At 40.5% G+C, this 22,453-nt stretch overlaps 1 protein-coding gene across 3 annotated transcripts in view; it reads right to left on the bottom strand.

The window, feature by feature from the left end:
* ARHGEF26 (Rho guanine nucleotide exchange factor 26) overlaps nucleotides 1-22,453 on the bottom strand; it is a 117,836-nt gene that overhangs the window by 81,395 nt on the left and 13,988 nt on the right. For all 3 annotated transcript variants that reach the window (XM_045812273.2, XM_045812269.2, XM_087870298.1), the window contains 2 exons: nucleotides 9,717-9,773; nucleotides 6,120-6,280 (listed from right to left, as the gene is read on the bottom strand). In XM_045812273.2, the coding sequence (XP_045668229.2) occupies nucleotides 6,120-6,280; nucleotides 9,717-9,773 (218 nt within the window). The remainder of the gene's footprint in view (nucleotides 1-6,119; nucleotides 6,281-9,716; nucleotides 9,774-22,453) is intronic.

Genomic DNA, 22,453 nt, shown 5'->3' with positions numbered 1-22,453 from the left:
AGACTCTTGGAGCTTTGCAAAAGCAATGCAAGAAGGCAAAAAAGCATGCAGTAGCCCCAAACATCTGCAAAAACTAACCAGGAGAAAGGTCTAATTGGCAGCTGGAGGATGTCAGGGCCTGTTTGGAAGTACCGGTCCAAGGAATCTACTGCTTGCAAGGCAAACACCAGGCTGAGAGGAAGCAAAGAGCTCAGATCTTAGTCCTAACCTAAGTCAGGACTAACATGCTTTATGATTAGAAGAATCCATTTATCTGGACTTCATTCCATGTCAAAATGAAGGTGATTGTTAGAATGTTTTAAGACATGCCACAACCACCTTTAAAAACAAACACATGCAAACAATTGTGCTAGAGTCTGTAAGACAAGACCTGTCCTTTAACCTAGTTCTGGAACAATGCCAGCAGAGGGAAATATAGAGAAGACATCACTCAAAAGTCATTACATAAAAAATCCAGACACCTTTCAGAATACCAGGCAGAGATGATCAAAATTGCAGTAATAATATCAACAAAATCATCACTGCTCCTGGAGGGCTTATCTAGTGGGGTGCTAAGTATTATCCCCTTTAATTCTCATACCAACCCTATGAGGCTAGATAAGCTATGGGCCGCATTAGAGAGAGGGAGAACTAAGATGGAGAAATAATAAGCATTTGCCTACCACGTTGCTAAAAAGATATATTTTTCAAAGTTTGAGGCTTTACGTATTTGTGCTGTTATCTTCAACTTGTTGCTTCCTACAAAACTTAATAATAGTAATTGTAGTAATAATGTATTTAAACACAAATATTGTTGATAAAAATTATAAAACATTACTTAACTTAAACTAATGCCAATTGCCATTTGACAAAAACAGAATGAAGGGTACATATGCACCTGGCGACCAGTGTCCCAAAAGGAGAGTGGGGCTTCAAGGTGTCAGCTGTCACCGTACCTGGTTTCCTGTGCTGTAGTCCCTCCCTCACTTGGGCCTGGCTCTCTTGGTCCAGAGTTTATAGATTTTGCCCGCTGCTGTGTGAAGCAGGGTATAGTCCAGCTGTGTAGAGCTGAAGGGGTGGGGGTGGAGGGGGGAGGTTTCTGGGGTCTACTTCTCACATTGGGTTTCACAAAAATTCTGTTTTTAGTCACACCTTTACTCCAACTTCATCGATTCCTGCACCTTCCAGAGGTCCTGGGGTTTAAGTCTGGTTCTTTCGTGGCTTTCCTCACTACCAGCTTACAGTTTACCTTCCCAGAGGGCCTTAAGTTGTTACTAAGAGTCCATCTGTTCTCAGGTTCCAAAATATGGCTGCTCTTGTCTCTTTTCTCGTTGTTGTTGTTGTTTTTAATCCTTAGGGGTTTGTGCATTGACTATCCTATCATTTTTCACGGGATTTCAGAAGGGAATGAACGTAAGGGCATGTGTCTCAGCAGTCATCTTTAATGGGTGGCATCAGTTACAAAGACTTTTTATAACGACTTCAGACCCACTGCTTTTCCACAGTCTGACCTGAAAGGACTGGAACTAATACTCAGACACCTGTAGCCTTTCTTCTCCTACTTGAGAGGATACTTAAATAACTGCTTATTTCTTTTACTATTACTTCGGACACCAGTTTGATAAAAGCTGAACAATGTGGACTAAAATATTCTTGAATTTCAAATCAACTCCTTCATTTATCTCGGGACAAAGAAAAAGTCAAAGCATGTCATATAAAGGGACTTCTGAGTGTCATGTCTTTCAACTATCAGCTGAAGAAGTTTGGTTTTAAAAAGGCAGTTTTTCTGTCACATGAAGAGAAATAGGGCAGTTGCTTTATTTACCAAAGAGTCTGTGGTAAACTTATGTTGTCTACCGAGTAAGACAAGAGCATTTGCTGATGACAAACGATGGCGACAGCCAATACCTCAGGTTCTACAACATACAGAGTTCCATATTCTCTGGCCTAGTTAAACTCAATACGTTTTCTCTTAAAATTTAGCTTCAAAAATTAGTCAGGAAGGATGAAATGCTAATGTTAATACTATAAAACTCTTGAAGATTTCCTGTTATGCATTAACGTTTAGAATTGTTAATTACCAAGTAGGAAACACACTTTACAATGCAGATATGCTGTACCATTATTTGCGTAAAATGTCAAGTTTTGAAATATAATAATATTAAAGCATATGCATTTAGAACAGTGTTTAGTGTTGCATATTTCAAGTTTAATATAATCTGATTAAAATCAGGAAAAAGAATCTTCTGGGGGAACAGGTGCTGGGTATTATTTTGTATATTTATTATTTTTATAATTTACTCTTCCATGCAAGGCAGAAACTGAAGCGTTTGGCATTAGCTGCTCATCATAGGTTGGGAACAAATTCAGTTCCTTAGGACACATAAAGCACATGGATGGGAATTTTCATTCTGCAGAAACTGAAGACAGCGTAGTTTTAGCTTTAAAATTACTTCCTAAAGAAATACAAATGTTTTAACTTTGCAGTGGGAAAAAGAAGAGCAAGCATCTCGCAAAGTTCTTTAGCACTGTCCACAGTCGACCAGGCAGACGCCTGGGAGGCAAACAAAACTCCTCCTTCTCCCCAAGTCCTCAAGATTCCATGTTCAACTATCCCTCAAGTCCTCCCTCTTAGGCCCTCTCTCAGTTTCCCATCATGTCTGACTACTGTCATGGCGTCAGATCCTTCACCATCTGCACCTCCTCTCTAATGCAAACACCATGCTGTCATCTCCAGACCACCCCAGCCATCCCCTGCTGGATCACTCAAGGTTCCCACACAGCCTTCAGGAAACTGTGAAAATGCCTCAGCAGAGCACACAAAGGCCTCCCCATCTGTTCTAACCCTCGCCTTCGATTCTCACCGGGCTCCTCAAGCTCACAACCTCCAGAGTGACCCATACTTGCGCATTTCAGTGACCCACACCTGCTCTAGGATCCCTCCACATACACACTGTGGATGTGCCACCAGCCACCACTGACCCATGAGGACCAACCACTGGGCAGATGCCAGCAGAAATGCTCTAGAACCCTGGCACCCTGCAGAATGGGACGCTCCACAAGTGCGGACTAGAATGAGCAATTCTTTATAAAAAAAGAACTTAGTAGGGAGACACCACTGATAAGCACTCACACCCAGCATCAGAATGATCTCGTCCCTGCCTGCTTTCACATAACGTCTTCTTACACAGAGGGCTCCTCAGTGTTATCTATCAGCAAGCAGTGAAGAAGCTGAGTCACTCTAAAGGGGACCAGATGTCACACTGTTGAATCCACAAAGCTGAATATTGAGCATGTTCTGACCTCACCCTATTCTAAATATCCCATCACCTCTGGCTACAATTTTCCATTAGGGGAAAGTACAACACTGAAGGTAGTCTTCATTACGCCACACTGAACAAGGCCGCGCTTCATCAGGAATCACTAATTTAAACACCAGTCATTTGCTTGATTCAACATTTTATTTAGCATTTTCTTATGACTGGAAATTCTTTTTTTGGGTAGCACATTAAGCAGTTATCACTTTAGAGTCTCTTGGAGACCAAATGATGGAAGTTCTGCAAGGAGGCATTACATAATGAGATGAGCTTTGCAAATCTGAGCATCTGAATTTTTAAAACACTGTGTCTAAAACGAGCGTTTCAAACTAAATCAAATAAACTTTTGTAATATGTTTTGATGATTCAGGCATTGGATTTTCATGTAGAAGCGGAACATTCTTAGTTGAAACACACTGTAACAGAGATCCAGTATCACATAAGGCCGCTACCCAAATTAAAACACTGCCTTTGGGGCACCTGGATGGCTCAGTCAGTAAGCATCTGACTCTTGATTTCAGCTCAAGTCATGATCTCAGGGTTCTAAGATCGAGCCCCACATCAGGCTCCCGCTTAGTATGGAGTCGGCTTGAGATTCTCCCTCTCCCTCTGCTCCTGCCCCCCACCCCGGGCTCTCAGAAATAAATAAATAAATAAATAAATAAATAAATAAATAAATAAATAAAATTGGGGGGAAAACACTGCCTTTTAAGTAAAAACAAAGTAAAAATACAAAAGAGGTTTCTTTTTTATCTTCAAATGGCGTTTAAGAATTTTGAGTTTTGTCTTAAAAATAAAACATAAACAAAATGTCCAGAATACTGTCTTACTATGAGCCAGTATAGAAATGAAAACTTTTTAGTAAAATCATACAAGATTTAAATTTTATAAAAGATTCAAATTAAAATCATCAAATTTTCATCTATAATTTAAATAAAATGAGTTATTTCAGGGGTTAACCAGCTATAGATTTTTTCAATCCCCATTTAATAAATACACAATTGAGGGGGCAGGTTTAGCAACTTGCTCAAGGTTAACCAACTACCGAAAAGAGAAGTGACTGTTTGAACCCAGGCCCCCCATGAACCACGCTGATACACAAGCAGGGCTGTCAGGGCCCAAAGACCGCAAGGACCTAAGACATCCTCTGTTCAAGAACTGTGGTTACCTGATAACAGAATTTATGAAAGGCTTTCTCTGGAGTCATTTATACACAGCAAGAGGCTGACCAATGCCCACACAATTCAAAGCATAATTCCATAGAGACATAAAAACATGCCACTGTGCTTTTCAGAGAACATATTCTCATTAAAATCATGACTTACATTTTATAGTTATCAAAACAGTAATAATTCTTGATGGCTGTGTATCTAATACAGCACTTTGTTTTTGTCGATCAACCAAAGTACAAGTTAAAATGAAAGAGATTCAATCTGAAATCTGAATACCTTTCAAACAGTGACACATCATTGAAGCCTCTTGTTCTGAGGTTTTCTCCGAAGGAGAAAAGAGATTTTCATTTCTCTTACTGAAACTGGTAAGACCAAAAGGACCAGTAGGCTGAACACAAGCAACAACCCACCTTCTAAACAAGGATTTCCAAGTGGTGGTATATGCCACCAGGGCTCCCAAAGGCCCAGTGGGTCCTCTGAACATGCATTTTTAAGAATCCATGTCAGTATCAAGATTTCCAGGATCCCTTCCTGTGGCAGAATCTGGCTTCTGAAGTTGTGCCACTATCATCAAAATTTGAAGATCTCATTGATCCGACCACAAACTCCAGCTCTCTTTGGTAGCCCCACCTCCCATGCTAATCTGTTCAGCATGAATGTTCCATCTCGTAAGTTCAAAGGGAAGATCTACCTGCACACAGTGATGGAGCCAGCAGGCATGAACCTGTTATCATTCCTGGCCGCTTGGCTCTGCCCTCACGTGACAAATAAGCAAGGTCCAGATTTAGAAGACACTTCCAGACACTCACCCCTGGGACAGATCCAATTTTTGTGGGCCCTAGAGCTTGTACAATAGGTAGGCCCACTAAGAAAGAAATTAGGCACAAAAGCAAATATTTAAGAGGTACCTTTGCAAGTGAGAAGACTTGAAGCTTAAGCTTCATTAATTATATGGCAAACCCGCCTCTGACCCAACTATACAAAATTGCCAATATTCAACCATTTTGATCTACCAAACTAGCAACTTAGGATAGCTCAGTGTGTCACACTGCTGGCACAGGGCTCCTCTCTAGGCTCCGTAGTTCACTCAGAAGAACGTAAGAGCTCACTACTCGTATACGAACTGAGATTCCTATGCTCATTAAAACTAACAATGAAAACTCCTCACTAATAGTGTTTATGGAATGTTAGATAGGGAAAACCTAAGGAAACCATTACTGTCGTTATGACTACATTTTCAAAATAATATTTACATAGATGAACAAAAAATATGAAAATGTAAACAAAAATAATTTTTGTATTTGAGTAGTGCTACCATGAGTTACTTTCCCTCACAACTAAAGGTTGTTCTATTACCCGTATAATTTAAAAGGAAGAAGAAGAGGACAAGTGTGAGGAGAAGAGGCAGGGACACAGAAGGAGTGAGAGACCTCACATGTAACTGTGGTGACAATTCATTATGCACTTACCATCCGTCTATACATGAATAACCCGAAACGTATCTTAAAATTCATTTCAAGGGATCAAGATAAAAGCCAATTGAATCAATGAGAGACCTCATACTTCTAAAGGTCTTTCTTTTGAGATAACATAGATGTTTGTTAGTAAGAAAGGTCTTGGGATGACCAAAGGCCAACTAAGGTGAACTTACTTTTTGCTTGCCTCACAGACATCTGTTATGTTGGAGAAAAGATGGTGACTCTCTGTTTTGGTCATTGTATCACTAAGTTCTTTAGAATTTTTAAACATTCGTATCAAGATCTCCAAGCTGAGTAAATAGGAATGTTCAGAGGATATGACTTCAAAGATAGCCTGGTACAAAGGAAAACAATGTATTATTAATTATTATGATTGAAGAACTAAATAAAGTTTTCATAACTCTCCTATAAAAACAATATATCTTGAAAAGCACAAAAAAATAAGCATGAAGAAAAATGCATCACCAAACTACTGTCTTTTTTATATAAGGCACATATACCCAAACCTCAAGAAAGAGTCACTGCCCACAGTGTAAAAATGAAAAAGTGAAAGCATTTAGATGACTTGAGATTGCATCCTGAGGTCATGCTTTGTCAAGGGGTAGAATGTATGGAAGGAAAGCTAGGGCATGTCATAAAATCTCAGTGTGACATTAATTAACCTCTGGGGTCATCACCTCCAGGCCTGTTTTCAAAGTATGCTGCTCTGGGAGATGAAGGATTTATAGACATCACTTGGGATTCCGAGAAAATTTCTCACAAATACATTTCTTTGCTCTCCTCTTATGCGGGCTCCCCTTCTCTCCTTGTACTTTAATCCAACAAATTTGTAGTCCATTACAGAAAAGAGTCTGGGTGTAGTAGAAGACCATGACTGTATCTCCCCTCAAAAGGTTCTTATCAGCCATAGGAATTCTTTTATATTAAACTCATACAACTGAAAGTAATTCTGTTCGTTCACCAAGAAACCCTCTCTGCTCCTGTCAGTATCTCAAGAAGGAGTGAAGGACTCTCTGCAGAAATGTTTGGTGTCAGGCACCCAGTCGTTTACCTGATAAATGTTCATTAATGATTAAAAAGCCAACCCACATATGTGGATAGGCACCAACGCCCTGCGAAAGGAATCCATCTAGATCCTTAACAAAATCAACTTCAGATTCTCCGAGAATGGCAACACAAGGATTCCTCCTCAGGTAGGGCTGGTAAATATCCTCGCAGGCCTGAGAGTCACATCCTTCCTGGAGATCTCCCTGGAACCCTGCCGTCATCATCTTGGCCTCTAGGACGCCTCCCCTCAAGCTCTTGGCCCAGAAGGCACAGGAGATTCTCCCGTAAGTCCCTGTGCTATGGCTGAAGCGGGGTGGGAGCAGGCAGGCACAGGCAACTGGATGCCCGGCTGCTGGTAAGTGGGCCCTATTTTATAAGTCAGGTTAATGGTGCTGGTCTTAATGTTCATCTTCCTTTTCAGCATCTTTAAGCTTTAAAGGAAGTCTTACTTAAATGTGGCAGTCTAACCTCAGTTGTGCTCCAGGGACTTAAGTGATATAATCATCTAATGAGTAAAGACTAAGAACATGAAGAGTCTCACTTGACCTGTCTCTTGTATAATTCTATTACATTAATACAATTTTCCCTGGGAAATGTAGTGCAAACTGAAGACAACTGTCACTTCCTGACTAAAAATAGTGGGTGTCATGTTGTTGATAGATATCGTACCCTGGAATGACAAAATATTTTCAAAAGCGAAGGCTTTTGTAATCAAATGCAAAATACTAAGATTTAAACAAAAAGATCGCATGAACTATATAGAATAGATCACATGAAAAGATGAATAAGTAAGTGGTCGTTTAATAAATTTAATGGAATAACTGTTAAAACATCCTACAATGGAGCCATCAACTACTTAAAAGCAAATTGGGTTAAACTTTCTAAAAATAGCTACATAGGAATAGAAAGGAATCATAAAGTTAGATTTGCTGCTGTCATTAGTTTTTTCTATATCACTAATCTGAATATTTTCAAAATATAAAGGAAATAAATAGGTTCAAATAGGAAAGGTTTACAAGAACACAAATGTTCAAACGGGGTTAGGACCCTGGAGTAGCTCTTGAATTTATCCACAAACATTATTTATGTCACAATGTTAATAATAAAGAAAAAAAAAAGTATCACCTACTGTCTAAAATTTGGACAATAGATTTTTTTAAAGATTTTATTTATTTATTTCCAGAGAGAGAGTGAGAGAGAGAGAGAGCCCAAGCAGTGGAAGCAGCAGGCAGAGGGAGAAGCAGGCTCCCCGCTGAGCAGGGAGCCCAAGCGGAACTCGATCCAGGACCCTGAGATCATAACCTGAGCCAAAGTCAGATGCTTAACTGACTAAGCCACACAGGCGTCCCAGACAACAGATTTTTTTTTAATGGTATTTATAGAGTGGAATACTATATAGTGGTCTGAATGAATGATCTAGATTAATATACATTAACATGGATAAATCCCAAAAATAATGCTGAATGTCAAAAGTAAACAAAAAATATGTTCAGAATCATCACTTACCTACATTTTAACACTCACATAGAGACAACTATATGTACATAAATATATGTAATACATGATTTAAAAACACAGATTGGGGGGCGCCTGGATGGCTCAGTCGGTTAAGCGTCTGCCTTCGGCTCAGATCATGATTCCAGGGTCCTGGAATCAAGTCCTGCATTGGGCTCCCTGCTCAGTGAAGAGTCTGCTTCTCCCCCTCACTCTGCCCCTCCCCACCTGCTCAGGCATTCTCTCTTTCTCTGTTCTCTCTCTCTCTCTCTCAAATAAATAAATAAAATCTTAAAAAGAAAAAAACACAGATCGGATAGGTACACATCAATTCATAATTATAGCTGCCCACAGGGAGGAGAGGAAGGGAATGGCACCAAGGAGAGCACAGGGCTTCTACTTTATTGAAAGTCCTGTTTTCTTTTAAAAATATGAGGAAAAATTATAAATGTAATACCTTTGTTAATTCTCAGTGATGAGTACACCAATGTTACATACTATTTTGCTTTTTTAAACTTAAAAAAATGACACTATAATGTTGCCTTGTATTTTTATGCTATTTCATGCCAATAAAACAAAAATACAGTGCATGTCCTTTGTGCAACTTATATGCATGTATATACATAAACATAGTAATATGCATATAACAGGAAAAAAGTGTTTTGAGAACGTCACTATATTATTACAATGAATAATTTCCTTAAACTGCATTTATTTAAATTTCAAGTTGTAAAATCTTATTACTATCGGTTTTATTTTTTATTAAGTAAACCTTTATTATGGTATAATTTTAGATTTATAGAAATCTTGAAAAGAGGAAACAGAGCTCCTATTTCCTTCATCCAGCTTCCCCTAACCAGGGCACATGACATAACCACTGTACATTTTATCTGTAGACAAATGTACACGTTTTACTCAGATTTCACCAGTTTTCCCACTAACGTCCTGTTTCAATCCAGGATCTAACATCTCTTTCATTTGCAACATATTTCTTCCAGTTTAAATACCTCGACTAGGTGCTTTGTTGTTTAAGCTAAAATGGCATTAAGATATTTTAAAGTTTCCTTTCCCGGGTTCTTATGTGTAGTTTTATTTGACAATGAACACATACCTCTTATGAAAAAGAACAAAATGAATGTTTTCAAAGGAAAACACTAAGCCAGTGCACACAGTAGGTGAAAGCACACATTCTTTGGAGCTTTAAAGTATCTGCTCAGTAGAAAACATACCTCCTGTCTCTTTCTTTCCTCCTGGCTAACTGTCTGTGATAATCCATTTCTTTTCACCTAGAGGAAAAAGCAAAATGAAGTTGAGCTCATTTACTTCAATAATTAATTACGGAAGGCATAACTCCATGCCCTTTTACAAATGAATTATGAGAAATTATGCAAAATGTGTGAATTCAGTACATATTAATTTTTGGGTCCCTCACAGAATATTTAATCACAGTAATAAATTAGCATCAACACAAAAGAACTGCAAAGTGTCTAGAACACTATCCCATCAGGTTGTGCTAATCTGTTCTAGTCTTAGGTCTAGATATTCCTAAAATGCTTATCAAATTAATTTCTCAAATCATGAATGAAGAAATCTAACAATAAAGAAAGTGAAGCCACCCCTCTGAGAGTTTACTGCCCAGGATCGCACACTGAAAAAATAACTTTAATACTATTTTTCACCAAGACTCCATGGAATACCCATGCTCTTCATACAAACCCAATCGAACAAGAAAACAAAGTCCCCTCTGCCCCAATTTCATCATTCTTTTCAACACAATGAAATTTGACAAAGAAAGGAACGCCTGGGTGGCTCAGTCCATTGAGCACTGGAAGGACTCTTGATTTCTGGTCAGGTCATGATCTCAGGGTCCTGAGATGGAGCCCTGCATCAGGCTCTGCACTGAGCCAGGAGTCTGTTTGAGATTCTCTCTCTCCCTCTCCCTCTGCTTCCCACCCTGGCTCACATGCTCTCTCTCTCTCTCTCAAAATTAATTAATTAATTGACAAAAAATGTTAGGATGTTAACCAGATATTCTTTGGGGAAGCAAAAGTACCCACAAGAACCAAGAACTAAGAACACCAGTACTGTACTGGTGAGTAAAGCCGTTGCACTGTTAGCTGAATTACTGCTGAATTACTACAATCTCTACCTAAATTACCACACATTTTTGATTACTGCAGTGCCTACCATGATTCAGCTTCGTTTTTTGTTTTGTTTTGTTTTAAGATTTTATTTATTTATTTGTCAGGGAGAGAGACAGCACAAGCAGGGGGAACGAAAGGCAGAGGGAGAAGCAGGCTCCCCGCTGAGCAGGGAGCCTGAGGTGGGACTCGATCCCAGGACCCCAGCAGGATCATGACCCGAGCCAGAGGCAGACGCCTAACCAAACAGGCATCCCCCATGACTCAGCTTCAAAGCTAGAGTAGAGGCTGAACCATGAACTCCATGAAGGCAGGGCCTGGTACGTCTTCTGGTATGCCTGGCACTGAGTCTGTCACATGAAAGATAATCATGTTTTTCAGCTAAAGATCAAATTAGCAAAAGGCAAGGCATACATAAAATATTGACCAATTAAATTCTGTGCTTAACAAAGAGAACAGCAAGAAAGGAGAGTACCCTCCCCTTTTGTGAGAAACTAACAGCAATAAAATTTTAACACAGGTCTTCAAACATCTGTAAAAAGCACAGCAGTTTGATATCCACCATCCTCCTTTTAAAAATAAATATGCTTCCCATAACAGCTGGAGATTATTCTTCTTTCTCCTTAAAAGTCACATTTTTATGTCAATTTCCCCCCAAAATTTCCTAATGTAATTCTGTGTGGTAGGGTATCTTATTAATCACCCTAACGTACTTAGATGCAAAAATACATTTTTCAATTTAATTTTCTAAAATTTCCTGTGACCATTGAGCTTGAAATATAAAAGAGACTCTTCTGGATTATATAATCACCACAATATCATTAATAACCTATGACCAAAATAACACAATAACTTCCAATTTTAATGCATCAGGCCCAAAAAAGTAAATTTTACTGAGAATGCAACTCTTAGCAAGGTGGGGGGGGGGGTTATAGTGGCTTCATTAAAAAAAGCTTCACTGAAGCCAATATTTTAATTTTACCCCCCATATCTTATACCCCAGTGGTTTGACACTTGGAACAAGGCACCACACTAAGATTTGAGATGGGTAGGAGGGACACTTTTAGTAAAATTGCAAAAAGGGCAACTGTGAGAGAGGAGATCAGAAAAAACCCTGGGGTAACACTGAGCAACACGGAGTCTCAGTTTTAGAAAGGAGGATACCTGGAACGTAAAAGTCTAAAAAATGGTATCCTTAAAATGATCCCTGTCCACTTGGCATGGTCTTCATGAATCCCCAGTGGTGTAAACCTTAGGGTGAAGACCTTGGGCGCATAGTGCCCTACATTGTGCTGTCATGGAAATGAAGACACATGTTACGGTTTCTAACCTGACTTTTGGAAGAGGATAGAAAGTAGTGCAGTAGTGTAGAAAGAGTCCTAAATCAGTGGTAAAATCAGCAATTATTTACTGAACATTTCCTGCATGCCTGGATGTGTGCTAAACATTTTATACCCCCTTTCCCATTGAATCCTCCTAAAAACTCATGAAAATCAATACCATCCTTATCCCTGATTCAGGTGGGGATAACAAGTGAGGCTTAAGATCTAAGACCACACATCTAACAGGTAGCAAGAGCCAGATCTGCATCCATGCCTGTCTAATTCCAGAGCTCATAATCTCAATCTCTCTCTTTTTTTAAGATTTATTTATTTTAGAGAGAGAGAGAGAGAGTGGGGGCAAGGACAGAGGCAGAAGGAGAGAGAGTCCTAAGCAGACTGCACACTGAGCACAGAGCCCCATGCAGGGCCCGATCCCGTGACCGAGACTATGACCTGAGCTGAAACCAGGAGTCAGACCCCCAACCAACTGCACCAATCAGGTGCCCCAGGTGGTTGAGGGACTCCTGCTCTGTGAGAGGCACCCCATTTCTAGGTTTGGGCAATCATTACTAAAACTCCTTCTAATGCCAGGCCTGTATCAAGTCTCCATATGTTCTTTTTCATCCACCCATATTGTGGAATGTTCTTAGCCTTACCCACCATCTTGACCCGGGGTCAGCCTGTCAGCAAGAATTCACGGCTAAAAAGGCTTCTTCATCCATTTTAATAAGGGAGGAGACCGGCCAGAAGAATGAAACTGTTCAGCACTACTCCCGTTTGGTTAACCCGGAGCAGGAATTTCACAGGGTTTCCTTCCTGACACACAGTCTTGGCAGATCGATATCCAGGCGCCATGCCCACAATTTCTGCAGGTGAGATCACCAGCAAGAATTTCCACGCACTGGCCTTGTCATCCAGAACTACTAATGAGTTCAGACCCAGAAATCTTGAGGGAAAGAGAATGAACCATGCGGACTTAGAGGCCTACACAGGTGACAGCTAGTTTACTGAGGGATTAAGAGTACTTTATCCCATTGAGAAGAAAAAAAAAATCCCCAGACAAAATAGTTTCTCTTTTGAGGGGGAAAAAAAGTAGTTTTGAAAAACGCAAAGCACTCACTCCCAGAATTATCATATTTCCTTAATACTAATACAAACAACGTAAAATACTCCTTTAACCAAAAAGTCATCAGTAAGAACCCAGCAACCCATAGAAAACTACTGAGACAGAAAAGAAAAAGATTCCAGGGAGCATTCCTGGATCATAACTAAGAAAACTGAAGTGCAGCCCACTGGAGGAGCCTCAAAGTTTGCTGCGGACAGTTATGACCCACCAGCCCCTCCTGGCTGGCTGCCAGGCCACGGCTCCAGCGCCTGTCCTTCTCTGTTGGCCGTTCTGTCCCCTGTACAGGGCAGGCTGGACAGCTTCCCCCTCCTGAGCCAAGAGGTATCATGATGTCCACCTGGGACTTCTTTTCATGTTCAACTTAAATTTAAGTAGTACCTGGGAGCAGGGGCCTGGATGGAGGAGGTCATGAACAGGCCAGATGCTTTCAGAGACTGAGCAGTTTGGAGAAATGAAACCAGAGAAAGAAAGGGCCCCCATGGAGACTGGTGAAAAGGCAGAGAACAGAATATTAGGGTAGAATGAACACACCAGAGCAAAATATCAATCAGAAAGAAACAAGGAAGGAAAGGAGGGATGGAGGGTGGAAAAGGAAGGGAAAAAAAGGAGAATGTGTGCCAAGTTTTTAATAGTAAATACCTCTAAGGACAACCTGGGTGGCTTAGTTGGTTAAGTATCCAGCTCTTGATTTCGGTTCAGGTTATGATCTCAGGGTCGTGAGATCCAGTCCCATGTTGGGCTGTGTGCTGAGCTTGAAGGTTGCTTAAGATACTCTCTCTGCACCCTCCCCCTCCTTTGTGGACTCTCTATCTCTCTCTCTCTCAAAAAAAAAAAGTAAATATCTCTAGAAATTCTCTAATTCAAAAAGAGCAAACCTTATCAGTAAACTTAACTCACTGGAAGGCTCAGGCTTTTTTTTTTTTTTCCCAAGAAAAAAAATGTGTGAAAAGCATATGTTTATACCTATAGTTTTAAAATTGACCTGCTTTTTGCAGTTTGCACGTTTTTGCTAAGAGAATCTGGAATATTATCAAGTTTATCATGCTGTTTCAAGTTCCTCTTGTTTCCCTGTGTGGAAAAGAAAAAAAAAAAATAGCACAGCAGCTTCTAACACCTGATTCCTATTTGCTACCCTAAATGAAAAAAATTAAAATTGTACAGGCTCCTTCTACATTTTATTTTTTTATAAAGATTTTATTTATTTATTTTGACAGAGAGAGACAACCAGCGAGAGAGGGAACACAAGCAGGGGGAGTGGGAGAGGAAGAAGCAGGCTCTTAGCAGAGAAGCCTGATGTGGGGCTCGATCCCAGAACGGCGGGATCATGCCTTGAGCCGAAGGCAGACGCTTAACGACTGCGCCACCCAGGCGCCCCTCCTTCTATATTTTAATAAACGATATTTCATATTGGTAACTCTGGCTGAGTACAACTGGGAACACACAGACAGCCAAAGCAACATGCCTCTAACGGTCTCTTCTGACTTCACGTGAGCTTTCTTATTCCTTGCTGATTTAAATTTTTTATTTAACTATATCATCAGTAAGTAGAACTGCAAATGTAGTTTAATGAAACACTAAGAACTGGATTCAGTTTGGGGTTCTTGATTTTGTATAATCTAACCAATTCACAAAAGTGTTCAAATCCTACCATGGCAGATTCTAGACTCTAAGGAGAAAGTATGATGCATGTCGTTATCTTCAAAGTTTTAAGTGGATAAAAATTAACTCCAATAAAACCACAGAACTGAGGGGCGCCTGGGTGGCACAGTGGTTAAGCGTCTGCCTTCGGCTCAGGGCGTGATCCCGGAGTTCTGGGATCGAGCCCCACATCAGGCTCCTCCGCCGTGAGCCTGCTTCTTCCTCTCCCACTCCCCTGCTTGTGTTCCGTCTCTCGCTGGCTGTCTCTATCTCTGTCAAGTAAATAAATAAAATCTTTAAAAAAAAAAAAAAACAGAACTGAGCCCACATCTACAGTTTTAACGTAAGTTTAAAAATATAAACATATATGTGGCTTATCAAGACATGAATGCAGAGAACTCACGGTTACAATAGTTTTTACACTCATCATTACAGATTCTATGTATATGTATACATGTACTGCAGTAATCAGTATTGAAACTCTTCACTCATGATCTTTGTAACGGATATATTTTGTATATTCAAATGGTATGGAAATTGACAATTGGCTAAAACTAATAAAGAACAGTGTAAGATACTTCATCTATGCATACGATATTGTCTAGTTAGACCTAAAATTTTTGAAATTGATAAAAGGGTAAACTCCCTCAAGTAGAAAGCCAAAAGTTAATTATTAGCTACTCCATCTAAAATTCATGCCTGGCTCCTTCTTGATACCTTGCACATCTGAGCTTTCTAGACAACTACCCTATGAGGGAATAGAAGAAGGCTGGAAGTTAATTCCATTCCTGCATTCAGCACAGTTATGGGGATTTTTCACCTTGTGGAGAACTGTGTCAGGACACCCTGAACTTTGTCGATATTCCTTGGCCTTTGATTTCACCAACTGGAATAGGTTATAAGCCAATATGATTCTCCAGGCCCAAAGAGAGTCCCAGTACTGACATTTCTATCTACAGAACAGAGCCAGTCCTCTATCTGCGGAGGGAGCTGACGTTAATAACACCAGTCTCTCAGCCGACCAGATGGTCATTTTCCATGGGGTATATTTTCAGGCCCTCCATGAGTTACTGTTTCTAGATCAGATGGCTGGCACATTCCTTCCGTGTTTCCCTACCAGCCAGGGAAACCAGAATGGGAGGGCCTCAAATGACTGACCATCCAAAAAGGCTCAGAAATATAGCTAGTTAAAACTTAGATCAGATATTTATAATCCCTCTGGCTTCATAAAGCACTAATGCAACGGGATATTCAATTTGAGCTAAGACCTTTAAACTTGCCAGAGTTTACCCACTTGCTGAAAATCAGCTGGTTATTCACGCTTGTTGGTGATTCCCTATTCATAGGCTTTTTGTTCTCAAGAGTTCAAAAGTGCTAAGGGAATGAATGGCCAAGTAAAATTATACCATGGGACACAATCACTCTCAGGTCTTCTATAGACTTAACACAACCCACATAGCCCCTGAATTACAAATGAGCTAGAGTTCTTTCACTGTAAATAACATGGGAACAGCCGCTCTCCGAGAGTATGTTTCAAGTCCCTAAAATGAAAAATCTGCCAGGATCCAGAAACAGTGTCCTTGTAACCAGGCCTGTAGGCTCTCTGAAGGCCCACCTCATCCACGGCGAAAGATCCTGAGAGATCACTCCACCTAAGCTATGAGCTGCCATAGGACACAAGTCTAAAGGATCAGAGATCTGTGTCACCGAAGATCAGATAAACAAGATCAGGAGGAGGACAGTGTCACACTTTCAGGAGGGGGTGGGTAAATAGATAAAATACCGCTTTAAAAAAACGGAGAGGTAGAAGACAACGGCCCATTTAATAAAATCATTTTAAAAATATGTCAACTAATGTGCCAGGGACCTCCTAATTTGTTTGTTCAAAAAACTGATCTCCTCTTTGATGTACAGTAATAATTCTGTAATTCTCGCCAAAGTTCTTGGATCTTAAGAAGCAGCCAGCACTCTCGGCCTCCTGGAGGTAACCTCAGGTCTGCAAAATCAATGGCAAACTCAGATAAGGCAGGCCAGGGCTTGAGGCTTTTGCTCCTCTATGGCCTGCGTCACCTTCTACAGACAGAGCCAGGATTCCTGAATGAACCCAAATTATTTCAATACAGATATGAGGCTGAAAGTACAAACCACAAGCAGATAGGTAATTAAAAATACAAGAATAAACTGTTGTCCTTTGTGCAATTTAGAAGATAAGCATGCATTACTTCATTGCAACCAGCCCTCACTAGCTAGCTACGCATATTAGCCAATTCCTGATTCAGAGTTCTTGTCGGTCCTTTATCTATTTATTTATTTCTCAAACTATCGCTGCATCAAATGCTTACCATGCAGCAGAACCTGTTAACAACCTGGCAACTCCAACTGGCTCCAAACCAATCAGTTACTTGAAGCACTATCTAGTTCCCCTAAACTACGGTCCTCCTCCTGAATGGCCCAGACACTTCATCTCCCCCTGGGTTCCCAGCTTCTGCGTCTGTGAAAGCTAAGCTGTCAGTGGGGTGCCCTGGCAATTTAACCCGTTCATTAGTCCTGACATTACTCCTGCTAAACACATTCCTCTCTTTCACTTGTGGCTCCTACTGGCCTCATTCCCCTGTGGGGCTACTGAGCCCAGACTCAAATGTTGTCACCCCGTAGCCCCCAGATAAGCAAGAGAAACAGCTCTCCTTTCTCTATCAACAATTAAGAGAAGAAAATGAAGTTAGGAAAGGCATGAAAAGCTAATGACACAGAATAGAAAGGATGAAAAGGAAACTGGTTTTAGAAGTGACGGACAGTTCTCTACAAGAATTTAATAAAGGATGGGCAGTTTTAAAAAGTGGAACACTTCATAAAATACTGAGAGCAGTGTTAATAGTGGCTAACAGGGGAAAGGATTGGGAATGGCGGTCAAATCAAAGCAGATTCCAGTCTTAACTGGTGTGTTTAATGTTGTAATAAGGAGAACCTGTCTGTAAGTCAAAAAGATTGTTTTAAAAGGACTTAATCACCTTTATATTTTGAATTTTAAATTGGAAACTGAAGAACAAGTTGATGACTAATAATACGGAGGTGGGAAAAAGAACCAAACATCCACTTATTTGATGAAATACAATATGGGCTTTAAAAAGATTCTTATGGAAGAAAGTTTAATGACATGAGAAGTCATCTCACAACATGGGTAAAAAAGAAAAAAAATGTGTTACAAAACAGCAGGTTTAATGACATGAAAAGATATTTACAACATCGTTAAAGGGAAAATATGGGTAACAAGACAATATTATATTATTGAATTTTTGCTTAAAAAAACCTCTATACGTATACACACACACACACACACACACACACAAAATGTCTGAAAATTTCTATACCAAAATGTCAACAGGGATGGGGAGAGGGAGAGATTTCAACTAATTTTTATTTTCTTCTTTTTGTCTATTGGTAATTTTTGATTTTTGCATAGTAAACATGGCTTTGTAATCAAAGCCTCATTTTTAATAAAAACTAAAATAGGTTTCAAAGTCCTTTCTCAAGAAAGGAATAAAGCAAGCAGGGCAGACACATGGAATTGTTTAAGGATGCCAGTAATACCTGCATTTCTTTGTTGCTGCCCACAAGGAAAGCCAGTGACATGGCAGGTGACCACCAGCAGATAAAAGAAGTAAAGTAGCTAAGGGAAAGGGAGGCAACGAGAAAGCAAGATTTCAGTCAAGCCCGAACCACAGTGGCTTCTGAGGCAGTGAAGAAAGGGAGTGTGAGGCCGAGCACGTGTGCAGGTGTGACAGCGACGAGGACTGGGCTAGCGTCGGGGTAACAGAGCACGGCACCGCAGACTCAGTGAAGGCCTGAGTCAACTAGGGCTGACGAGGGCAGAACAGGGCTGAGGTGCGCCTCTGGCAGGAGAGGAGGACTCCTGTTTGTGCAAGTGGTGCCAACATCTCAGTGGCTATTTCATTTTTATTTGTTGTTTTTGTCAAGCGGCAAACGGAGAGGAATGATCAACTCCAAACCAGTCAGTTACGTAAAACAACACTGACAATAAAGTTAATTTCTTAGATTTGCAATAAAGATCTAACCTGAGCAAAACCTGTTCTGGAAAATTGGGTAAGAAAGTGAACATTAGATGTACAAAGCATGCAATGGTTTCATCGGACAGGGATTATCTTACCGTACGGAGGGGATCTGAGACACTGGCAAGACTTACCACTGCTGTTCTTCCATTGACCTATACATCAAACTTCACTCAAGCCATATCTCATACTTCCACTGCGTTTATTTCCTACTCTTCTGCCCACCTAGTTTTAGTCACCCTCTCTCGAGAAAGCTTCCCTGACCTTTATGGCTCTCTGTGATTTCTCTTTGTGTCATTCATTTTGGCACTGTGCCCTACATTCTTCCAGAAACACCATTTAGCTGTTTCACTTCTATTGTCTTCTGAACCAGCTTCTAAGTTCCTACGGTGCAGGTACTGGGATTTAGGCTTGCTTTGCTTGCCACATCCACCACGATGCAGTGTGATACCTATGAATTTTTGAATCAGACACCAGTTTTTCAAACTACAAGTGAATGACACGATAAAGTCCATGAATTTCAACATCTATTTAAATGTAGCAAAACAGAAAAGGCAGAAATATAGTGTAATGCAAGTATTAAGGGTAACTTCTAACTTTTGTTTGAGATACACACACACACACACACGACTACAAGGTAAAACGTATTTCTCATTTGCTAAGCCTCTGATATAATCGTCTTTGCAACATCGACTCCACCATGTGTAAATTTACACTAGATATGTCAGTCATGTTGCTGAACAGTCTCACAGACCCCCTACAAGGAACGCTTTTCTACTCAGGCCTCCACAAAATCAACAACCCAAGGTGGCCACATTTCACACCATAATACATCATGAAGGCCAAAGCTGATTGGAATAGAGCTAGTTAGGCACCTGGCCAAACAACAAAAAATGGTTAACTGGCCTATTAAGTGGGGGGAAAGTGCTGAGCTGCTCTGATCCGACAGGATTCTCTCTCAAGAAACTGAACTGCGTAGTTATATACGGAAGCTGACAGGAAAACATACAAGAACTCAGAAATGGGAGTGTGTGCAGAGTTCTCGGGAGAAAAGACAGACACAGAAAAAAGGGAAAATGAGTTCATGTCAAGAAGAGAGCCACCATGCAGATAGTTGCTGAGACACATTATTGGCCAAGTACCAGAGAGAAATATACTTCCTTTTCTTCCAGAGCCCAAGGCTCCGTTCTAGGTAATCTCAAAACCCTACCAAAAATAGCTGGAGAGAAACCATATTTAACATCTCATAGTCTCAGCTGCCTTGATACAAGGTAGAGAAATAGTACTGCCCTCCTGCCACTGTCCTAAGGACTACATAAAATGTAGTGGAATCACCTAGTACAACCCCTGGTGCACAGTACGTCCTCTGCAAATATTTGGTCAATAATTTGACTGCATGTCCACAAATTAATATCATAATGATTCAATGCCGGGTCCCTGAGCTACAGCTACCCTGCAAGTCATCCGCTGCACTGTCTGCTCCTACTGAGACCTTGAACCCACAAGGATATAGGGGCTCCCTGGTGTCACTTGAGCGAACAACCCTACTCCTTTGCATATCATTACCTGAAGCAGTTTCCTGCCACTTCAAAATGGGAACCACTCCATTTTTGTGTTATTTCAGTTGGATGGCTGGCAGTGTTTATCTCCCACACCAAAAGGGAAAATAATCTGCAATTTCCTTTCACTGGCAACACTAATTCTTCTGTAGAAGCGATCCGTTGGCTCTGTAGTCTTTACCTCTTCAAATAATGAATGCCATAATAATCTTAAGACGTTAGAGCACATACTAAAGTAGAAAATCAACGGGCTATCGGTACTCTGGATAAATCAACAAAATTTGAGAAACAAATTTTTAAACACAAGTTCAGTAGTTAAAGATTCAATAATAATTTTTATAGTAACGACTTCTCAACTCTTCATGGCGACAAATCACTCTGTGGATGGGGCCTTGAAGAACAGTCCCATCATTGGACTAAAGGAGAAGATGCCACAAGGGCACATGTTAAGATCGAGAGGGTAAATACAAGAATCTGATAGATGATTCCCACAATCCTAAACTCACTAATGTGCCTTTCGCACAGTCATTAGAACTCCTCAAAGTAAATGAGCCTTCCCTCCCTTTACCTACTTGCACTGTATTCCTACAGAATGCTATCATTCTTGAACACATCCCATTTACCTCCCCAAAAGAAATACCAAGTGAAAAATTAGGTTGCCATTGAATTTGATTTCATAGTAGCCAATACCTACCATGGGCTAACATAGTTTTAAGCTATGAAGACGCCAAGTTCCCCAATGTATCAAAGACATGTATTAAATCCAGGATGTAGCCAACCAACAATCAAGAATTTTTTTTTAATAAAAACTTAAAACATCCTCCAAATGGTCCCTAAATAGTAAACTTCCTTGCTGTTTTCACTGCTGAGTAACTTTCTACTATTTTCACTTATGGGATTAGATTTCTGCATTTATATTCATTTATTTATACACTCATTAATAAACTCATCCAATAGTTACTGCAAACGCACTGTAAGTCAGGCATTGTTTCATGTGCTAGGGAAATAGCAGGAAACAAAACGGACAAAAACCTCTGCCTTTATATGCAGCTTTTATTCCAGCAGAGTAGATGAACAATTAATCAAAAAAGTAAATCACACAGTATGTGAGAGAAGTAAGTATCATGAAGAAATGTTAAAGGAGTGCTAGGGAGAAGGTGAGGGAGAAAACCATGTGGCTCTCTGGAAGAAGAGCTACTGTAAGTTGGGCAGACCATAAAAGCAAAGGCCCTGGGGCAGAGTACACCCTGTATTCTAGGAACATCAGTGTGACTGAGCAATGAGAAAGATGGAGGAGGAAGCAGGAGATGAGTCCAGAAAGGGAATCAGGCCAGATCACACAGCCTCACTGGCCACTGTAAGGCTTGGCCTTTACTCTAAGTGGAGGCGAGAACACCTGAGGGATCAGAACGAAGAGAGAGTATCTCAGTGTATTTTAACAGCATCACAAATAAACACTACAATTATATGCTGTTACACGGAGAGGAGATGTAAAGGGACCCCAGGAGATACAGAAGTTGAGCTGGGAAGCAGTGGGGACAATCCACTTCTGAAGGTAAAGGCAACAAACTGACTTTGCACCAAATTGGAAGATGTTATGGGAGAAAGAGAAGAGTGAGGAGTGACTCCAAGGTTTTTGGCCTTGGCAAAGAGAAAGATGGAGTGGTTATTTGCTTAGAAAAAAATATACATTGTGGGAAAAGCAGGTCTGGGTGGGAGAGAAGAGAATTAGCAGAAGTAAATTTTTGGACAGGTTAACTTTGAGATGCCAATTGTATCAGAAAAGAATCTGGAGGGGCGCCTGGGTGGCACAGCGGTTAGGCGTCTGCCTTCGGTTCAGGGCGTGATCCCGGCGTTATGGGATCGAGCCCCACATCAGGCTCCTCCGCTATGAGGCTGCTTCTTCCTCTCCCACTCCCCCTGCTTGTGTTCCCTCTCTCGCTGGCTGTCTCTCTCTGTCAAATACATAAATAAAATCTTTAAAAAAAAAAAAAAAGGAAAAGAATCTGGATATCCTTATCTGAAAACTCAGGCAAAGGTCTGGTCTAGAGATAGAAACTTGGAAGTCATCAGAGTATATGATGTATTTAAATCCACCAAATTGGATGAGATC

Source organism: Ursus americanus, chromosome 20 (genome assembly GCF_024610735.1).
Source record: "Ursus americanus isolate L20-20 chromosome 20, mUrsAme1.1.p, whole genome shotgun sequence".
NCBI lineage: Eukaryota > Metazoa > Chordata > Mammalia > Carnivora > Ursidae > Ursus > Ursus americanus.
The sequence above is the reverse complement of the archived record's forward strand: the minus strand, read 5'-3'. Positions and strand labels throughout refer to the sequence as shown.